General features: G+C 42.6%; 1 protein-coding gene across 2 annotated transcripts in view; it reads right to left on the bottom strand.

Moving 5' to 3' along the window:
• Nucleotides 1-1,729: 1,729 nt before the first annotated feature.
• The window catches only part of SCAPER (S-phase cyclin A associated protein in the ER), a 493,568-nt gene continuing 478,152 nt past the window's right edge, over nt 1,730-17,145 (bottom strand). For both annotated transcript variants that reach the window (XM_060170191.1, XM_060170192.1), the window contains exons 30-32: nt 8,027-8,218; nt 4,178-4,229; nt 1,730-1,891 (exon numbers count right to left, since the gene is read on the bottom strand). In XM_060170191.1, the coding sequence (XP_060026174.1) occupies nt 1,788-1,891; nt 4,178-4,229; nt 8,027-8,218 (348 nt within the window). In that variant the 3' untranslated portion in view covers nt 1,730-1,787. The remainder of the gene's footprint in view (nt 1,892-4,177; nt 4,230-8,026; nt 8,219-17,145) is intronic.

The raw sequence follows: 17,145 nt of genomic DNA, 5'->3' as shown, positions 1-17,145 counted from the left end.
TTGCGAATTCTGGTATGGTTTCTGGAAGGTTAATCACAGCTGTCTCAATTATTTATGGATTTTTGGCAAATTTCCGACCTGATAAGTATATTCTACTGTGAAGCGTCTTGCAGGAAATCTGATAAATATTTGATTATTCCTTTCAGCTACAAGGATTCTGCGTCCACGCCCCAAGACCCGCGGGGCAAGCGGGATTTGGGAACTCCTCCCCTGGTTGGGGCGCCCCGGGCGACGGCGGGTCGAGCAAGGAGCCGGCCGCCGACACCTGGCTCCCCGGCCCTCGGGCAGCGGAGAAGCCCGGGCCGCCGTCCTGGAGGAGGGCGCGGGCGCCAGGGCCCAGCCCCTCGGCCTCCCGGGGGCGCGGCGCTCAGCCCGGCCGCGGCTCGAGGTGTTTCGGAGCGCGCCGCGGGGAGAGTCCGGGGTCCTGGGTCCGGAGCCCCGGGCCGAGTCGCCGCCGAGCCCTGGCAGCGGGCTCCGCCGAGGCGGCAGGGACTTCCCGAGAGTCGGTCCCACTAGCCTCGGAGCCGCCGTCCCCGCCCCGAGCCCAGCCGGGCTTCGGCCCCGCAGCCCGAGCGCGGAAGACGCCGGGTCCCGGGCGGCGGAAGTACAGAGCGCACTGGGATGCGTTCGCTTTTTCTTTTTTTTCGTTTGAAATTGGATCTCTTTATTTTCTATTTGCAAAGGAGTAAAAACAGCATATACAAAACTCGGCAGCCTTGTGAGGCTCCAAAAAGAAGTGTCCTGAACATTAGGTAGCTAAATTTGCTTTCAACAATCCGATGAAACTTCTGTATTTTCCAGTCCCCTCCGCCCCCAGTCTTGAATCTGATACTATTAAAACCATTTTTCCCCCCGACCAGATCTTTCTTCTTGGTAATGTTTGATCCTTATCTGACAGAAATTATTACCAATGTCACTCAGTGACCGGCTTAGCACTGACCGTTGGCTTAAGGTGGAGAACCGATGAGAACAAGATATGAAAAGGTCAACATCTCCTGGCAGACACTCCTCCCGTTCAGCTGTGAGCCGTGCACAGGAGTTGAAAACTTCAATTCAAAGCCCTTGTGACCGTCTGTTTTATTTTTACTTCGGTTTTCATTGCCGTTATTTGAGAAAATACTTTAGGGTGATTCACTATGGTTGATCTTTTTGGATCCCTAATTTTTATTCTGGAGAATTTCAGTTCAGCGATGCTATTTCTATAGGAGACTCTCAGTGTTGGCCGCTAGGAAAGTTTAAGCAGACCAACGAATATAATGCTTTAAATTCATTTCAAATAGCCCCCAAAACATATTATGTAATTAGAATGTAAAACTGTTATAAACATCTTTTACTCAAACCTATAAAAGGGAAATTTAGAGCAGGTTAACTTTTAGTAAGTCTTTAATTAAGATACTTCCGGAGTTGGAATTAACGTTTTTCTTTCAAATTTGTATTGCTTTAACAAGAAAAGTCATCATTGCAAACAGAATAAGTTATTTTATTACAAGAACAAAACAGACTTGCTAATTTTATGTCTAATTTTACCCACATTACAAATGCAAAGTATATATTATCATAGGATGTAAGTTACCAAACTCCAAAATATTGTGCATAAATGAAATAAACTCAACTTGCAGAATTAGAAAGAACATTAAAGTATCTACAGTCTTTATAAATAGTGCAAAGTATATACCATATCTACAGAGTATAAACATGTGAAAATGAACTTCTTAAGGAACAGTTAGAATGTTTGATCAATTTAAAATATTAATGAGGGTACTCAAATATACAACCAACCAAAACATTTATTTTTTCTCTTTTTTTAAGAAAAACTGTCGAGCTTCTTCCCAGGCCTGCTGAGGAAATCTGTTAGCCAGCTCAAGATAGTCTTGGGAACCAAGGCATTTTCCTGAGAGAGAAAAAAAAGAAGAGTAAAATTAAAAAGAGTTAAATTCTTCAAAATGTAAGAAATGAAAATTATTTTGATATCTGAGTACAAAATGGAGACATACTCTTCAAATAAATCATGATGCAAATTTAAGTAAAGGTAACTGATCTATATCTATTATAGTATAAAATATATAATATATATTTTAATCACAATCTATTTCATGCTTCTAACCTATTCAGACATTAACCCCTATGTAAAACATTGTGAAAAACATTGTTTTTGGACTCTGGAGTAAGAAAATAAGTAAATAAGTATGGTAAACAAAATAAAGTGACAGTCATGTATTCCATCCTTAAGTTAGCCTTGAAAGGCTAAATCTGTATGTAAACTTTACAGTTATTTTCTAAAATAGTCTATTTAATTTAAAACATGATTTTAGTTTAAACATAACTTTAAAAATGTTCCAATCTGGCACTCAGTCACCTAACAAAGCAGAAGGAACTGTCAGGAGCCTTACTGGCTCTTGAAACAAACGATCTCCTGGCCAGCCAGTCATCTAGCAGTGAGTATTTGAAAAACAGAATTCTTCCTCAGCAATAAGAATGTGGTGCTGCCAGGAGCTGCTTTACACTTAGAACTTAGAGGTTCACCTGGGCAATGAACTCAACATCTTGAAACATCTTGAAACATTTTGGGGGGATTTAATCTAAGCAAAAGGGGAACAGATGTCCAAGGTGCAAACTGGCAACTTAGTGTGGCATCATCATTTTTTAAAATCAAGTAAGCATATTATGAGCTGTCACCAGTAGAGTGATGACTTTTTCTAAGCAAAGCAGAGAACAGTTCCCTATTTGTTGGTTTGTGAATTAACCCATAGTATATCCACATTGGGGAAAGCATGAAAGTCAGAGAAGATGGTCCCTTGGAAAAGGAAAGAAGGTTGAAACCATGCAGACAGAGTCAGCCCCTGGGACTTTGCCTGCCAGATAGGCAGCAAATTGTGACTCATCCTTACGTCAGGAGAAAGAGGAAGAAAAAAGAATGTTTATACGTCTTACTGGCAAAAAAATTGCTGTACAATTAAAAAATAAATTAAAAAATACATTAGAAGATTTTTCTAGGCATTTTCATAAATTCAAAATTTAAAACATTGTTTTATAAGGTATAGTAACAAATTATGCTGATTTCTCTCTAGCCTCCAACAGCTTAAAAAAAAAATGCTGTCACTGAGTCAGGGCAGAAGTGAACTTGCACACTAATGCAGGCTTAGACAAATGGTACCAAGTATGATGTTGACTTGAATTTCTAAAAAGGGGCATAGCTTTCTGTTTACTTCTCTGAGTGCCTGAACCAATAAAACGACATTTTTTCATATTGTTACAGTTTTAGATATATTCTCTTTTACGTACTTTTCAACACCTGCCCACCATAAATAATGTGTGTGTGTGAGACAGACAGACAGACACACACACCCCAGGGTGACCTCCCCTTCTCCCAAGTAAGGGCTACTGAATGGGTGCCCCATAGGGTTTTGCTGGGAGTAAACCTCTGGCCACTTTAAAGACTATCAAACTAATGGAAGAATTGGGGAAAATCTGGATTAAGGTCTCATTAATCAGAGATGCTGTCACGAGAGCCAGACAAAGAGCAACTTGTACTTCTCAATTACAGTGTGGGTAGCAGAATATTTCAAAAAGTAAATATGCACTTTAAAATTCGACATCTCAGCTCTGATCACAGGACTCACCTCAGCAGGAATGCTATAGGGAAAAAAAACCTTGTAAATCTTTTGGCCCCTGAACTGTGCTGTGCTCATCTGATGGCTTTTTCGTCATGTAGAACAATTTTACACTTTTATTTTCAATAAAAAATTCAAGTACTTGAATTTAGGGGGATGTACGGGCTACTACCAATGACGATTTTATTCTTAACATGGAACCAAATGTATGTGATTTCAGCATTTATGTGATAATGTAGGCCAATATTAATGATCTGATTGTCTCTTGTATTGCAAAGTAGCTCTTTAGTAATTATTCACCATTTATTATACCTTGCATGAGGTGAATATAAATTACATAAAGACGTTTTGTGGTTTTCTTTTACTTCCATAGATTTCTCTGTATATTCTGATGTACTCATGCTTGATGACAAAATCAATTTCTTTATTCCCTGAAATATATTTGGTATCTGAATCTCAAATATTTTAGGTGATGTAATAAACTGATTTCTCTAACAGTTTCAGAGGGTTGAGTGAGAAATGTCCAGCTAACAAACACATGACATTTAATTTCAATAGAGACGTACCTTTGGGCTGATAAGACTGGGTATCTGCCTGACCTGGAGTCTGTGCAAAATCCTGTGTGAAACGAGAAAAGTGTCTTTTTTAATACCAATGCTACGGACAGAGAATTTTGCTGAGCGTGGCTTTAAAAATGCTTCTGAATTCTGAGGCAACTATTTTTTTTTTAACATCTTTTTTTTTGGGGGGGGGTACGCGGGCCTCTCACTGTTGTGGCCTCTCCTGTTGCGGAGCACAGGCTCCGGACGCGCAGGCTCAGTGGCCATGGCTCACGGGCCCAGCCGCTCCACAGCATGTGGGATCTTCCCAGACTGGGGCACGAACCCGTGTCCCCTGCATCGGCAGGCGGACTCTCAACCACTGCGCCACCAGGGAAGCCCTTTTTTAACATCTTTACTGGAGTATGATTGCTTTACAGTGTTGTGTTCATTTCTGCTGTATAACAAAGTGTATCAGCTATACGTATACATATATCCCCATAACCCCTCCCTCTTGCGCCGCCCTCCTACCCTCCCTATCCCCCGCTCTAGGTGGTCACAAAGCACTGAGCTGATCTCCCTGTGTTATGCAGCTGCTTCCCACTAGCTATCTATTTTACATTTGGTAGTGTATATATGTCAATGCTACTCTCTCACTTTGTCCCAGCTTACCCTTCCCCCTCCCTGTGTCCTCAAGACCATTCTCTATGTCTCCATCTTTATTCCTGTCCTGCCCCTAGGTTCATCAGAACCATCTTTTTTTTAGATTCCATATATATGTGTTAGCATATGGTATTGTTTTTCTCTTTCTGACCTCCTTCACTCTGTATGACAGGCTCTAGGTCCATCCACCTTACTACAAGTAACTCATTTTCGTTTCTTTTTATGGCTGAGTAATAGTCCATTGTATATATGTGCCACATCTTCTTTACCCATTCATCTTTCAATGGACACTTAGGTTGGTTCCATGTCCTGGCTATTGTAAATAGTGCTGCAATGAACATTGTGGTACATGTCTCTTTTTGAATTATGGTTTTCTCAGGGTATATGCCCAGTGGTGGGACTGCTGGGTCGAATGGTAGTTCTATTTTTAGTTTTTTAAGGAACGTCCATACGTTTTCCATAGTGGCTGTACCAATTCACATTCCCACCAACAGTGTAAGAGGGTTCCCTTTTCTCCACACCCTGAGGCAACTATTTTTGCATGAATAGTTTGGAGCCCAAATATAAACGTTGAAGAAACTGACATTATGTAATTCAGGTTCTCATACATTTAAATTAAATAATGATGACTCAAATCTTGCTAAGTATCAACAGGGGCCAGGTTGTTGCCTCCTGTGGAAAGTACAACTTTGTTTTATATCTAACAAACTGAATTCTTTAGCCAAATACTGTCTTAAAATATTGATAGATTTTTAACATTTTAAAAAGCACAACTATAAAAGCCCTTAACGTATTCTGCAGCTATATCTTTTTTTAATTGAAGTATAATTGACATACAGTATCATATTAGTTTCAGGTGTGCATCATAGTGATTCTGTATTCATATACATTCCAAAATGGTCACCATGATATGTCTAGTTATCATCTGTCACCATACAAAGTTATTATATTATTCACTATATTTCCTATGCTGTACATTATGTTCCCATGACATTTATTTTATAGTTGCAAGTCTGTACCTCTTAATTCCCTTCACCTATTTTGCCCACCTCCTACCTCCCCATGCCTCTTTCCCAACCACCAGTGTGTTCTCTGTTATCTATGAGTCTGTTTCTGTTTTGTTATGTTTGCTTGTTTTTTATATTCCACATATAAGTGAAACCATACGGTAAAATTGCCTTTCTCTGTCTGACTTATTTCATGTAGCATAATACTCTTTAGGTCCATCCATTCTGCAGCTAAATCTTAAAGTCTAGTAATTTTACTCTTAGATGGAACATGAAAAATGTCATCTATAATATGTAAAGTTTCAGGAACCTAGGACAAACTACTAGCTCTTATTTTAAATATAATTTGCTAGTAACTATTAATCATCTAACACAGGGGACCTTGAAGAACCATTTTATAAACTAAAATCCAATGTATTTTCATTCCCTTGAGCACAGTTATTTATAGAAAAAAACCAAACTTGATTTAACTCCAACAATCTAAAATGCTATCCCAAATAAGCATTATAAGAAATTTCTGTAGTATTTATAAAATCTGTGTGCTAAAATAAAATGTATGTTAAATGTGTTACATTTACATTAAATTACATCTAATTGTGTGTTAACCGTAATGGAGAAGAGTTGAATTAGAAGTACTCCGAGATCAACACCAGATGAAAATAATATATATGATCCTTACTTTAGATTCTGGTACCATTTATAGTTTTATAAATTGTTTTCCAAGCAGTTGAAAATGTAAGGGACTAAGCTGGTACAAATGCAAATTTGTCTTTGCTCAACAATCACTCTCTTGGTTCAACAATCACTGTCCTGGTTGAGGCCTCTCTGCTCATGCCATGAAAAACTGCATATCACCTCCCTGGCAGTCCCTGTCCCCCTTTCTTGCCTTACTTTTCTCCACAGCACTTAGTACCATCTGACATGCTATTTATTTTACTTATTTGTTTTTTGCTTTGACTCCCCCCATTCTAATGAAAGACCTTTAAAGGAAGGAATTTGTATCTGTGTTATTTGCTGCTGTATTTCCAGTGCCTAGAGCAGTGCCCAGCACACCGAGGGCACTAAAAAATTAGTGAATGAAAGGAAGAATGAATTTTAAGATCACAGTCTTAAAATTCTCTATAACATCTTTTCTGTTTAAATTTAATCCTAAGGCTGTAAGAATATCTGAAGAATCCTAAATGTTAATTATGATGTTTACATGAAAATTCATTAAGATTTTAATTATTAATCACAAGATGTTCTTTGAAAAATCTCTACCCTACCTATAGATCCGAATATCTTTGAAAAAATTTTCAGAAATTGGAATCCAGACTCAAACAGAACAATTAAGCTGAAAATAAAACATTTCTAAACAATTGATCTAGTATGTTTATTAACTGATCATCTAATAGAGGATAGTTTAAGAAATGTAAACCACTGATTGCCATCTAAGGTGAAGAAGGCTTGGGGGGCTCTTTAGCCATCCCAGCCAGCTGGGCACAGTTACACCCTTTCAAAAGTGATATTTGTATATTAGCCAGAATAAGGAACAATAACAATACAGAGCTCTGCTTTCTGTTTCATTATTATGAACAGAAAACACTGTCTATTAATCACATGTGCATCATGGAACAAAAACAGATTGGTTTTAGAGTGGAACATTTGAAGGAAAATGGAAGATTCTGATTCCAGTCCTACAGAATTTAACTGGATCAGAAAAATATAAGGCCATACTTAAAAGTTTTAGATTTAAGAAAAAGCAACATAACAGATTGTTATTATACACACACATGCTGTGTGTATTTATTTATTTATTTAAAAATTTATTTTAAATATTTATTTAAAAATTTACAGATAAACTGACATTTTAATTGATCTTTCTTCAGCAATCATTATCTTTTCCCTATAAATAGACAAAAAGCAAGATGAATTAACAGTTAAAGCCTTAAAGAAGTCTTTTAAAAAACATTTCCTTAGTCCAGGCTTACCATTTCATTAACTGGAAAAATACCCTTTTCTTGAAATCCTCCAAGTAGAAATGATACAACACCCAAACCGCAGTTTTACTATCATGATATTTTAGAAATTAATTTCAAGCACAGAAATATGTGAAATTTTTAAAAGGTAGTGTGGATGGCAAGAATAAACAGCTGGTTCGCTTTTACTTTTCAATTGCATTAGCTTACACACAGAGCCAGAGAATTAGGCATAACACAGAAGGTACCTGAATGAACGTGGCCAGTAGAACACAGCTCATCTCCTGCTCCAGAATGATCTTGTTCTGAAGATTGTTGTAACAAGCAGCGATAAGTGAAGGGAACAGCACTTTGATCAGCCGTGGGTCACTGAAATACTGGAAGGGCAACTGGCAAAGCTTCTGCAGCACCGTGGGGTGGCGGCCGGACTGCACGATGACCTGAAACAGAGGAGGAACCCCAGGTCAGCTGCCAAAAAGCCCCGGCCTGCCTGCCCTGTGTCCCCCTTCCCCAGCCAGTAGTGCCAGTAAGAACCATGGAGAATATGCTGAATAAGTGTAAGGAGGAAAGAAAAAGACTCCTCAACTCTTTACCAGAGCTTAACTTAAGTGATATTTGAAAGGAGCAGAAAAGAAAGAAATCTCATTTCCTAACTTAAGGGAAAAGACTCCAAAAGTTCTGCACCCATTTAAAAATTCTTATAATCCACGAGGAATCATGCATTTATCATGGAGAGAGGGTGCCTGTGAAATGGGTTTGGGATACACACTGCTTTAACAGAGTGCCCCACCCTTCACTCTTCCCCTTAAAGCAAAACAGCCATATTCCTTAAAACCTGCAAAGAGCTCACTCACAAGAAAGATACCCTTTCCTATAGTCCTGCCCACTAACCTAGCTCACGGAATATATTGAACACAGATAGATCTATTCTGTATGCAGACAAACCCTTGGAAAGAAAAGGGGATTGTAAAGGGAATGGGAACAGTTTCAGCAAACACAGGCTCCAAAAGTTCCTTCCTCCAATCCATACAGCTTATCTATGTTTCCATCAGTGCCACTGAGTCTAAAAGGAGAATTGTTTACATAAATGAGACTGTTGTCTTGAAGCAGTCTAGGTTTACAACTGTGTACATTTTAAGAAATGGGGCAATGCAATTAATGGGCTTGCAGGGAAGCCCTCCTAACTTACTCCCTAGGCCTACATGATAAACTAAGAAATGTCAAAATCAGATCTGTTTCAAGTAACCTTGATTAGACTGTTCTAATATAAAAGAGCTGGGTGACCCAAAGCCCACTTCTTGGTATAGGAGGAAGCTCACGGAAGGTTAGGAACACTGTAAAATCTAAGGTCAAGACCGTAAATTGTACTTGGAAAAACACAGTTTTACAGGTACACACCCAGACAGGACTGCATTCAAATTAAAACCAGAAGGACAGAATGAAACAGCAGAGGCAGGAGAAACATAAATTACAGGGATTTACAAGTTTTCAAAGTACTTTTAACAATACTTTAAGAACACACTCTCAGATGATAATGCAGTTTGGTTTAAGAAGAAAATCAACAAAGTAATAGTTCACATATTTTAGTTCAATAGCTAAAATGACATCAAAAACCTTTAGAGAATGTTGATAGGGACTTGTTAATACCTTCAAATCCAGCAGGAATTTTAAAGACTTGCAGTGTGACAATTCAGCACATGGCTATATGCTGCCATTTCTGACACTGGCTGAGAAAAATATGCCCAATCATCCACTTTATTGATAAAGCATTTGCTTAAATCTTTATTTTAATTATTAGCTACAAATTTTGTAGCACAGCCAAATGATCATCACTTTAGAATTTATAATGACACCATTATTAGAAGTCTCTTTTCTCCCTTTGGACAAAAATTAAGAACAAGTTTTTTCTTTGGAACTTCACTGTTAAAATGCTATTATTGGAAGACTCACTGATTGAAAAGACATTAAACTGGACAGTCTGGCTAGCACAGGCACAATGTTAACTCAAAGATGACAACTCCTGGTTCCTGGTAAATTAGCCCAGAACATGAGAGCTTAACCATAACTTATTCCACCTGGACTCCTGACTCTCGCTGGGGTGAGGCAGAGCCCCTTGGGGGTCAGTCCCCTCTGGGAACAGGGCTGGCTATCAGTTGCCTGTTGAAAAAGTGAGTTTACAGAGGTCACCAGCAGTGTAGTGAGATGACCTGCCAGAGGCCACTAGCTTTAAGTCCTGAGACTGTAGAAGACACAAATGGAGGCAGGCAGTTTGGTTCCCTTGGGGTAAGGAGTTCTACCCACAGGACTGACTATGACAGGACTCAACCAGATTATAGGTAAGGGGTCCAGTCCGTGAGAGCCACACCCCTTGGCTTGGCTGTGAGCCAGAGTAGGACATGTAGTTGTCACTGTCCCTCAAATCACACTTCAGACATTGTGGGGAGACAGGATTAGGAGACCCCGGAAGTGGCCAACCTGTAGCACTGAGACTCAGTTGGCGAGACTCCTGGATAATTCAGGTGGGCTCTTGGCACAGAGCAATGGCAGTTTGATGTCATGAGCACAGCTAAATAGTCATCTGAATTAGGCTAATAAGCACTTCCTGTAGGGGCAGGGAAGCAAGGCTGGGATACAAACAGCCTGACCTCAATGCTCTGGGCCTTCGGTACCAGGAGAGAGTTTCCTGAGGGGCTTTTGACAGATTAGGGGATGAAGGCATCATTCAGTTTTCTTTCATCCACTCACTCCCAGGCCTTAGGGGGTAGGTCAAATGTCACCTTGGACTACTTAAGCTTTCCAAAATCAGTAGAAAGTCAATAGAGTGTCATCACGGGGCATGAAGTTCTTGCTGAATGAAAGAAACGTACATAAGAGAAATCTCAGACATACAATATGATGTAAATATGTCTCTCTATATGCCTTCCTCATGGAGCTGCAACTAAATCAATAACTGCTGGTCTGCCACCTTTGTCCAGACAAAGGGTTACCAATAAGGCCTAAGGTGGTACCACCCTGAACCTGGCCAGGCTACCTGCCCTTCCCTTCAGGACACACAGGCCAACACAAATATAAAGAAGCTTTTCACAGAGCCCCTTTCCAGACAAGGGAAGGATGTGACCTGCCTGTAGATTTCTTTGGTGGCCACAGTCATCAGAGACAGTAGGTATGGCCTCCGTAGTAATGAGAAACCTCCTCTCAAACATGATGTCCATTTTCAGATGCAGAGGAGGGCTCCAAGGAAACCAAGGGAATTTCTAGCAACATTCAGATCAAAAGAGACTGAAACTGAACTTGCCTCTTGCTCTTAGGTGTGATTCTAAAATAGGTACTAACTTAAGAAGAACTAGGAGATCTGAGTTCCTGCCTTCACTCTAGTCACCAACTAGTTGTGTGACCTAAGCAAACAGCTCAGTTGCTTTGGGTTTTAATTTTTTTAAAAGTATACTTTTCATTGAAGTATAACACACACACCCATTAAGTTAATAGCTTGATTTTTCACGAAGTGAACTTAACCTGTGTCGCCAGCATACAAATAAAGAAAGAGAACACGACCAAGGGTTCTGGGTCTTTAATACACTCTTTCTCACTGAAAATTAGATTTCTGCATTTTGAATTTAAGACAAGTCACAGAAACTACTTGACTGTAGTAGAACGTAAGATCTCTCTTATGTTCTTAGCACTTCGAGGCCTTCTTGGATTCAGTCTCTATCAATCATTCTCTGGAGAGAATTCTCCTTTGGTCTTCTAAGCAAAGGCCAGTGGGCCTAATTCCTCAGTCACTGAAGAAAGACACCTTTTACCCAAATGCCCTGGCATTCACCACCTTTTTCTTTGGTATCATTGGCAAGGGGTTGGGGGAGGGAGTAGGGAGAGGGTAAGAGAGGAAGTGGGAGAGAGACCCTCACTTCCTTTTCTTTTTGGAACTATCAACAATTCTGGGAAGAAGGGGCTTTAGAAAAAGGAAAGTTGCATGCTGCCAACGTGTGCTATAGCCTGTGGAAAGAGGGCCAAGAGGATCTGAATGCTGGCATTAAAAAGGCATCTGGGAAAAAAAATAAAAATAAAAGAAATCTGGAGTAGACAAGTGGACACGTTGATTCTTTCATCTGTTGATCCTTGACTACCCACTAAGCCTTCTGGCTCCAATCTTTGTACTTCCTACCAAGTGAAGCATAATCTGGGTGCACTGAGTGAGAGAGCCAGAAGAGAGCTCTAAATTCAGAGGACGTTTGCTGAGTGCCTCCTGTGTGCCAAATGCTGTTGGGGACATGGACAGGAATCAAGTTTTAGCTCTCAGGGAGATGAAGTATGTCCACAGTAGACAATGATGCAAAGGAGCCTGGGTCATCAGAGAGGGAAGGATAAGGTACTAGGGGGCCCCTCACCTCCTTCCTTAGGCGAGGAAGGCTGCACTGAGAAGGTGGGCTGGACCTTCAAGGCTAGATCAGATTTGAGCACCGAGAATTGTAGGTGGAGGAATTTTAGGTGGAGAGAAGAAACGCCTAGGTTCAATAACCAGCCTGTCTTTGTCTGCTCAGGCTGCCATTACAAAACACTATAGACTAGGTGTCTTAAATGACAGAAATTTATTTTTGAACGGTTCAGAAGCCTGGAAGTCTGAGATCAGAGTGCAGCATGGTTGGGTTCTGGTGAGCGCTCTCTTCCTGGTTTGCAGACTTGACACCTCAGTGTGTCCTCATGTGGCCTTTCCTTAGTGAGTGCACATGGAAAGAGAGATCTCTCTCTTCCTCTTTTTATAAGGCCACCAATCCTATCACATTAGGACCCCACCCTCATGACCTCGTTTAACCTTAATTAACTCTTAAAAGCCCTATCTCCAAGTACAGTCACATTGGGGGTTAGCATATGAATTTTGGGGGGATACAATTCAATCCATAGCTCAGGTCTGATTCCTCATCACCTCTGGCCAGAATAAAGTTTCATTAGCAGGCTACCCTCACTAACCAGGTGGATTTTAGAAGTGACTGGGTCAGTTGTCTCTCAGTGGGCATAAGCCGTGAATCTGCAGGCTCAAGGGTGCTTGGTGTTAGGTAGCCCTGGGCTCTAGGCCTGGCTCTGTTCAGTTAACCAGTTTGAGCCTCAGTGTTCTTTCAATAAAATAGAGGTAGATGGCAGCCTTCAGGGTTTACATGAGGATCAAATGACACAGTGTCCGTGACCACAATGCATTAATAAAAAACAATGTTAGTTATGAGCGTTTGGTTAGCTCACCAGCTCTGCTGCTCTGAGTCTTCTCCTGCCGGATCTGGCTTCCCTACACTTGCAGGACCAGAAGTCCCCTCCCAGCGTTAGGCCTAATGAATGCTTTCCATCATCCCACCCCCATCTCTCCATAAGGGCTGCTCATCAGAACAGGGCATCTGGCAGCAGCAGGCCCTGCTCTGGCTGGGACTCATCAGCAAGCTTCATGCCACTGGGAAGCCATTGTGGCGGCCTCTCCCTGGCCCTGTCTGCACAGGAGACAGCTATGCAAACAGTGCTGGGGATGCAGCTAGGATCTCGTGGTGGTGGGGTAGGAAGTGCATTCTGAAGGCTCTGAAAAGAAAATCCTAGCGTAAGCACGATCTAAGAAATGCAGGTAGTGGTACAGAGAAACAGTCTTAGCTTACTCTGTGTGTGTGTGTGTGTGTGTGTGTGTGTGTGTGTGTGTTTTGAGCCTGTTGTGCTAGACTTGTCAATCTGAAGACAGAGCAGGAAGGGCCAAAGCTAATAGGCTGGTGTTGTGGCCTCCTGATTCAGACCCAGGAGGAGCTTCCCTCCAAGCACTTGAGGAAATCCTTAAGCCCAGGAAGTCTTCTCAGGTAGCACAGCCTGAGAATGCCTCTCCTTTTCAACCCAAAGACAAGGCAGCAGCTATTACATATTTAAGTGTGTGTAGCTTAATTCCTAGTTCCAGAAGGGCAGGAACTGTATCTTTTACTCTTCTGTTCTCCATTGCTCTGTTACAGGGCTAGGCACATCAAAGTTACTGGAATGAATGAATCAAAGTGACAGAGGGTCCCTACTTAACAAATTCTTCTGTGCCTTACCTTGGGGGAATCATACCACAATCTCTTCTCATGAGGTACAGATGCCATTTTCTGACTCAGGGGCCTCAATTGTCTCCACATCATGTTGCCTTAAGTCTGCATAGCTAGTCCCTTGTCATAGACTGAATGTTTGCATCCCCCCCACTCCAATTCTTTTTTTTTTTTTTTTTTTTGCGGTACGCGGGCCTCTCACTGTTGTGGCCTCTCCCGTTGCGGAGCAACAGGCTCTGGACACGCAGGCTCGGCGGCCATGGCTCACGGGCCTAGCCGCTTCACGGCATGTGGGATCTTCCCGGACCGGGGCACGAACCCGTGTCCCCTGCATCGGCAGGCGGACTCTCAACCACTGCGCCACCAGGGAAGCCCACACCAATTCTTATGTTGAAATCCTAACCCTCATGTGATGGCATCAGGAGGTGGGGGCCTTTGGGAGGTGATTAGATCATGAGGGTGGAGCCCTCATGAATGGGATTAATACCCTTATAAAAGAGACCCCAGAGGGCTCTCTAGTCCTCTTTCTGCCATGTGAGGATACGATGAGAAGTTGGTAGTCTGTAACCTGGAAGAGGGCCCTCCCTAGAACCTGAACAGGCTGGCACCCTGACCTTGGACTTCCAGCTTCCAGAACTCTGAGAAACAAATTTCTATTGTTTATAAGCTACCCAGTCTATGGAACTTTGTTATTGCAGCCCAAACTAAGACATCCCTAAAGAATGGGTTTTGTGATGCTCTGTCTCCTATCCTAGAAGGAAGTTGGGCTTGAGATCCTCAGCGTCCTAGGCACAAACTCAGGGCTCCCTGGCCTGGTTATAAAGAGAGGTCTGGAAAAAATCCTCCTCCTTTGTGGGTGGTGGGTGACACTGGTCTCTCACTTGATGTGAAAGAATCCAACATCTTCTAGGATATCACGTTGCCAGAACCTCAGCAATACCCAACTCAACAGAAAGCCTGTCACTGGCGGAGACATTACTCAACAGTCTATAAAGCCCCTTTCCCTACATTGTCTGAGTCTCTAAACACCCTGTGAGGTGGGCAGACAGGGATGACTATACTCTTGTATAAGAAGAGATCTAATGTTCAGAAAGTTTGAAAGACTTGTCGCAGGTCCGCCAGCCAGTCACTTATGGAGCTGGGCCTGGAAAACTCTTACGACTGACTGCTGGCTTTTCTCTCACCACTCAGGCCTGTCCAGGGCTATCAGACACTCATGATGCTGCCCCTTACTAGGCAGAGGGGCTCTCTGTCACCTGAGCTCATTCCAATGTCTGGCTGCCAGCTAGCTTCTCGCACAACTTTGCCCGCCCAGATGAAGATGAGGATGACATACTGTCATTCTAAACAGACTAAACCAATTGACATATACAGATTAAACCAACACAAAAGGCCTTTCTTCAAAACCCTATATTCTGTTTGGCTAGGTATCAAATAACCAGTTCTCCGCTATGGGCTGTGCTGTGCTAAGGGCTTGTCTCAAATGATCAGACCTAAGAACTTGAAAGAGAGGAACGGTTGGCAATGGGGCTAGATTCTCAGGAGTGAACTGTTGGAACATGTGACTCCGAAACGAGGACCCTCTTGTGATGGTTATGTAGTCAGCTGCCTTCTGGGTTTTGAGTGCCTGCCAATCTGGTCTTACATTTTTGAAACAACTGCTATCATCTATAATATATTTATAATGTTAATCCTTGGTATGACCTGAATAGTTTTTCCCAACAGTTAAATTTAAAGAAGAAAAAAAGGAAAGTGGAGGTAGGCTATTGAGTAGTCCTAAGTCTGGTCTAGAAATGCAGTCGGCCTGGGAAGAGTTTGCAGATTTCACACCTGTGAAATGACAACTGCTGTATTCACTTCAAAGATCCCAAGGAGAGTGGCTAGGAAGGCCTATGGAGACTCTACCATGTTATATAAATGGAAAACAGCCTGATTCTCCTCACCCAGAAGGCCCCCTTCCTCCAACTGTGACCACCTGGAATGCAGCCAAGAACCAGGAAGTGAGCAGGCAGACCACTGAGCAGACAAATCAGTTCATTCATCAAAAATCTACTGAGCATCTACTCTGGCCAAGTGCTGTGTTAGGCTCGGGGAGCGGGGTAGTGAATGAGTCAGACACACCCTTGCCCTCATAGAGTGCCCAGTCTTTCCACAAAACTGATGTCAATTATTGACAGCAAAGTTCTGCAAGCTCCAACTCAGTCTACCAATTCATATTTCAGAAGCAAGTCTAACAAAGTGGATTGGAATCAGCAAATTAGGAGACTGCTGGAGATAGATAAACTGACAACAGGAAGAAGCATCTGCTGACACGAATAAGTGACGGGTGGGAATTAAAATTATTTCAAGAATAAATAAGAATTCAAAAAGTTGCCTGGAACCATTTAGTATATAAATAGTTGGTCTTGAGTGCATTAATGTACTGTAATGTACATATTATAACCCATTACCTTTTCTTAGTACTCTACACTTTAAAAATTTGCTTCAAAGAGAGGCTTCTGGGAAGATGACGGAAGAGTAAGACGCGGAGATCACCTTCCTCCCCACAGATACACCAGAAATACATCTACACGTGGAACAACTCCTACAGAACACCTACTGAACGCTGGCAGAAGACCTCAGACCTCCCAAAAGGCAAGAAACCCCCCACGTACCTGGGTAGGGCAAAAGAAAAAAGAATAAACAGAGACAAAAGGATAGGGACGGGACCTGCACCAGTGGGTGGGAGCTGTGAAGGAGGAAAGGTTTCCACACACTAGGAAGCCCCTTCGCGGGCGGAGACTGCGGGTGGCGGAGGGGGAAAGCTTCAGAGCCGTGGTGGAGAGCACAGTAACACGGATGCGGGGGGGGCAAAGCGGAGAGATACCCGCATAGAGGATCGGTGCCGACCAGCACTCACCAGCCCGAGAGGCTTGTCTGCTCCCCTGCCGGGGTGGGCGGGGCTGGGAGCTGAGGCTGGGGCTTCGGTCAGAGGCAGGGAGAGGACTGGGGTTGGCGGTGTGAACACAGCCTGCAGGGGGTTAGTGCGCCACGGCTGGCCGGGAGGGAGTCCGGGGAAAAGTCTGGACCTGCCCAAGAGGCAAGAGACTTTTTCTTCCCTCTTTGTTTCCTGGTGCGCGAGGAGAGGGGATTAAGAACGCTTCTTAAAGGAGCTCCAGAGACGGGCGCGAGCCGCGGCTAAAAGCGCGGACCCCAGAGACGGGAATGAGACGCTAAGGCTGCTGCTGCTGCTGCCACCAAGAAGCCTGTATGCGAGCACAGGTCACTATCCACACCCCGCTTCCGGGGAGCCTGTGCAGCCCACCACTGCCAGGGTCCCGGGATTC

Source organism: Lagenorhynchus albirostris, chromosome 1, assembly GCF_949774975.1.
Source record: "Lagenorhynchus albirostris chromosome 1, mLagAlb1.1, whole genome shotgun sequence".
Taxonomy (NCBI): Eukaryota; Metazoa; Chordata; class Mammalia; order Artiodactyla; family Delphinidae; genus Lagenorhynchus; species Lagenorhynchus albirostris.
The sequence above is the reverse complement of the archived record's forward strand: the minus strand, read 5'-3'. Positions and strand labels throughout refer to the sequence as shown.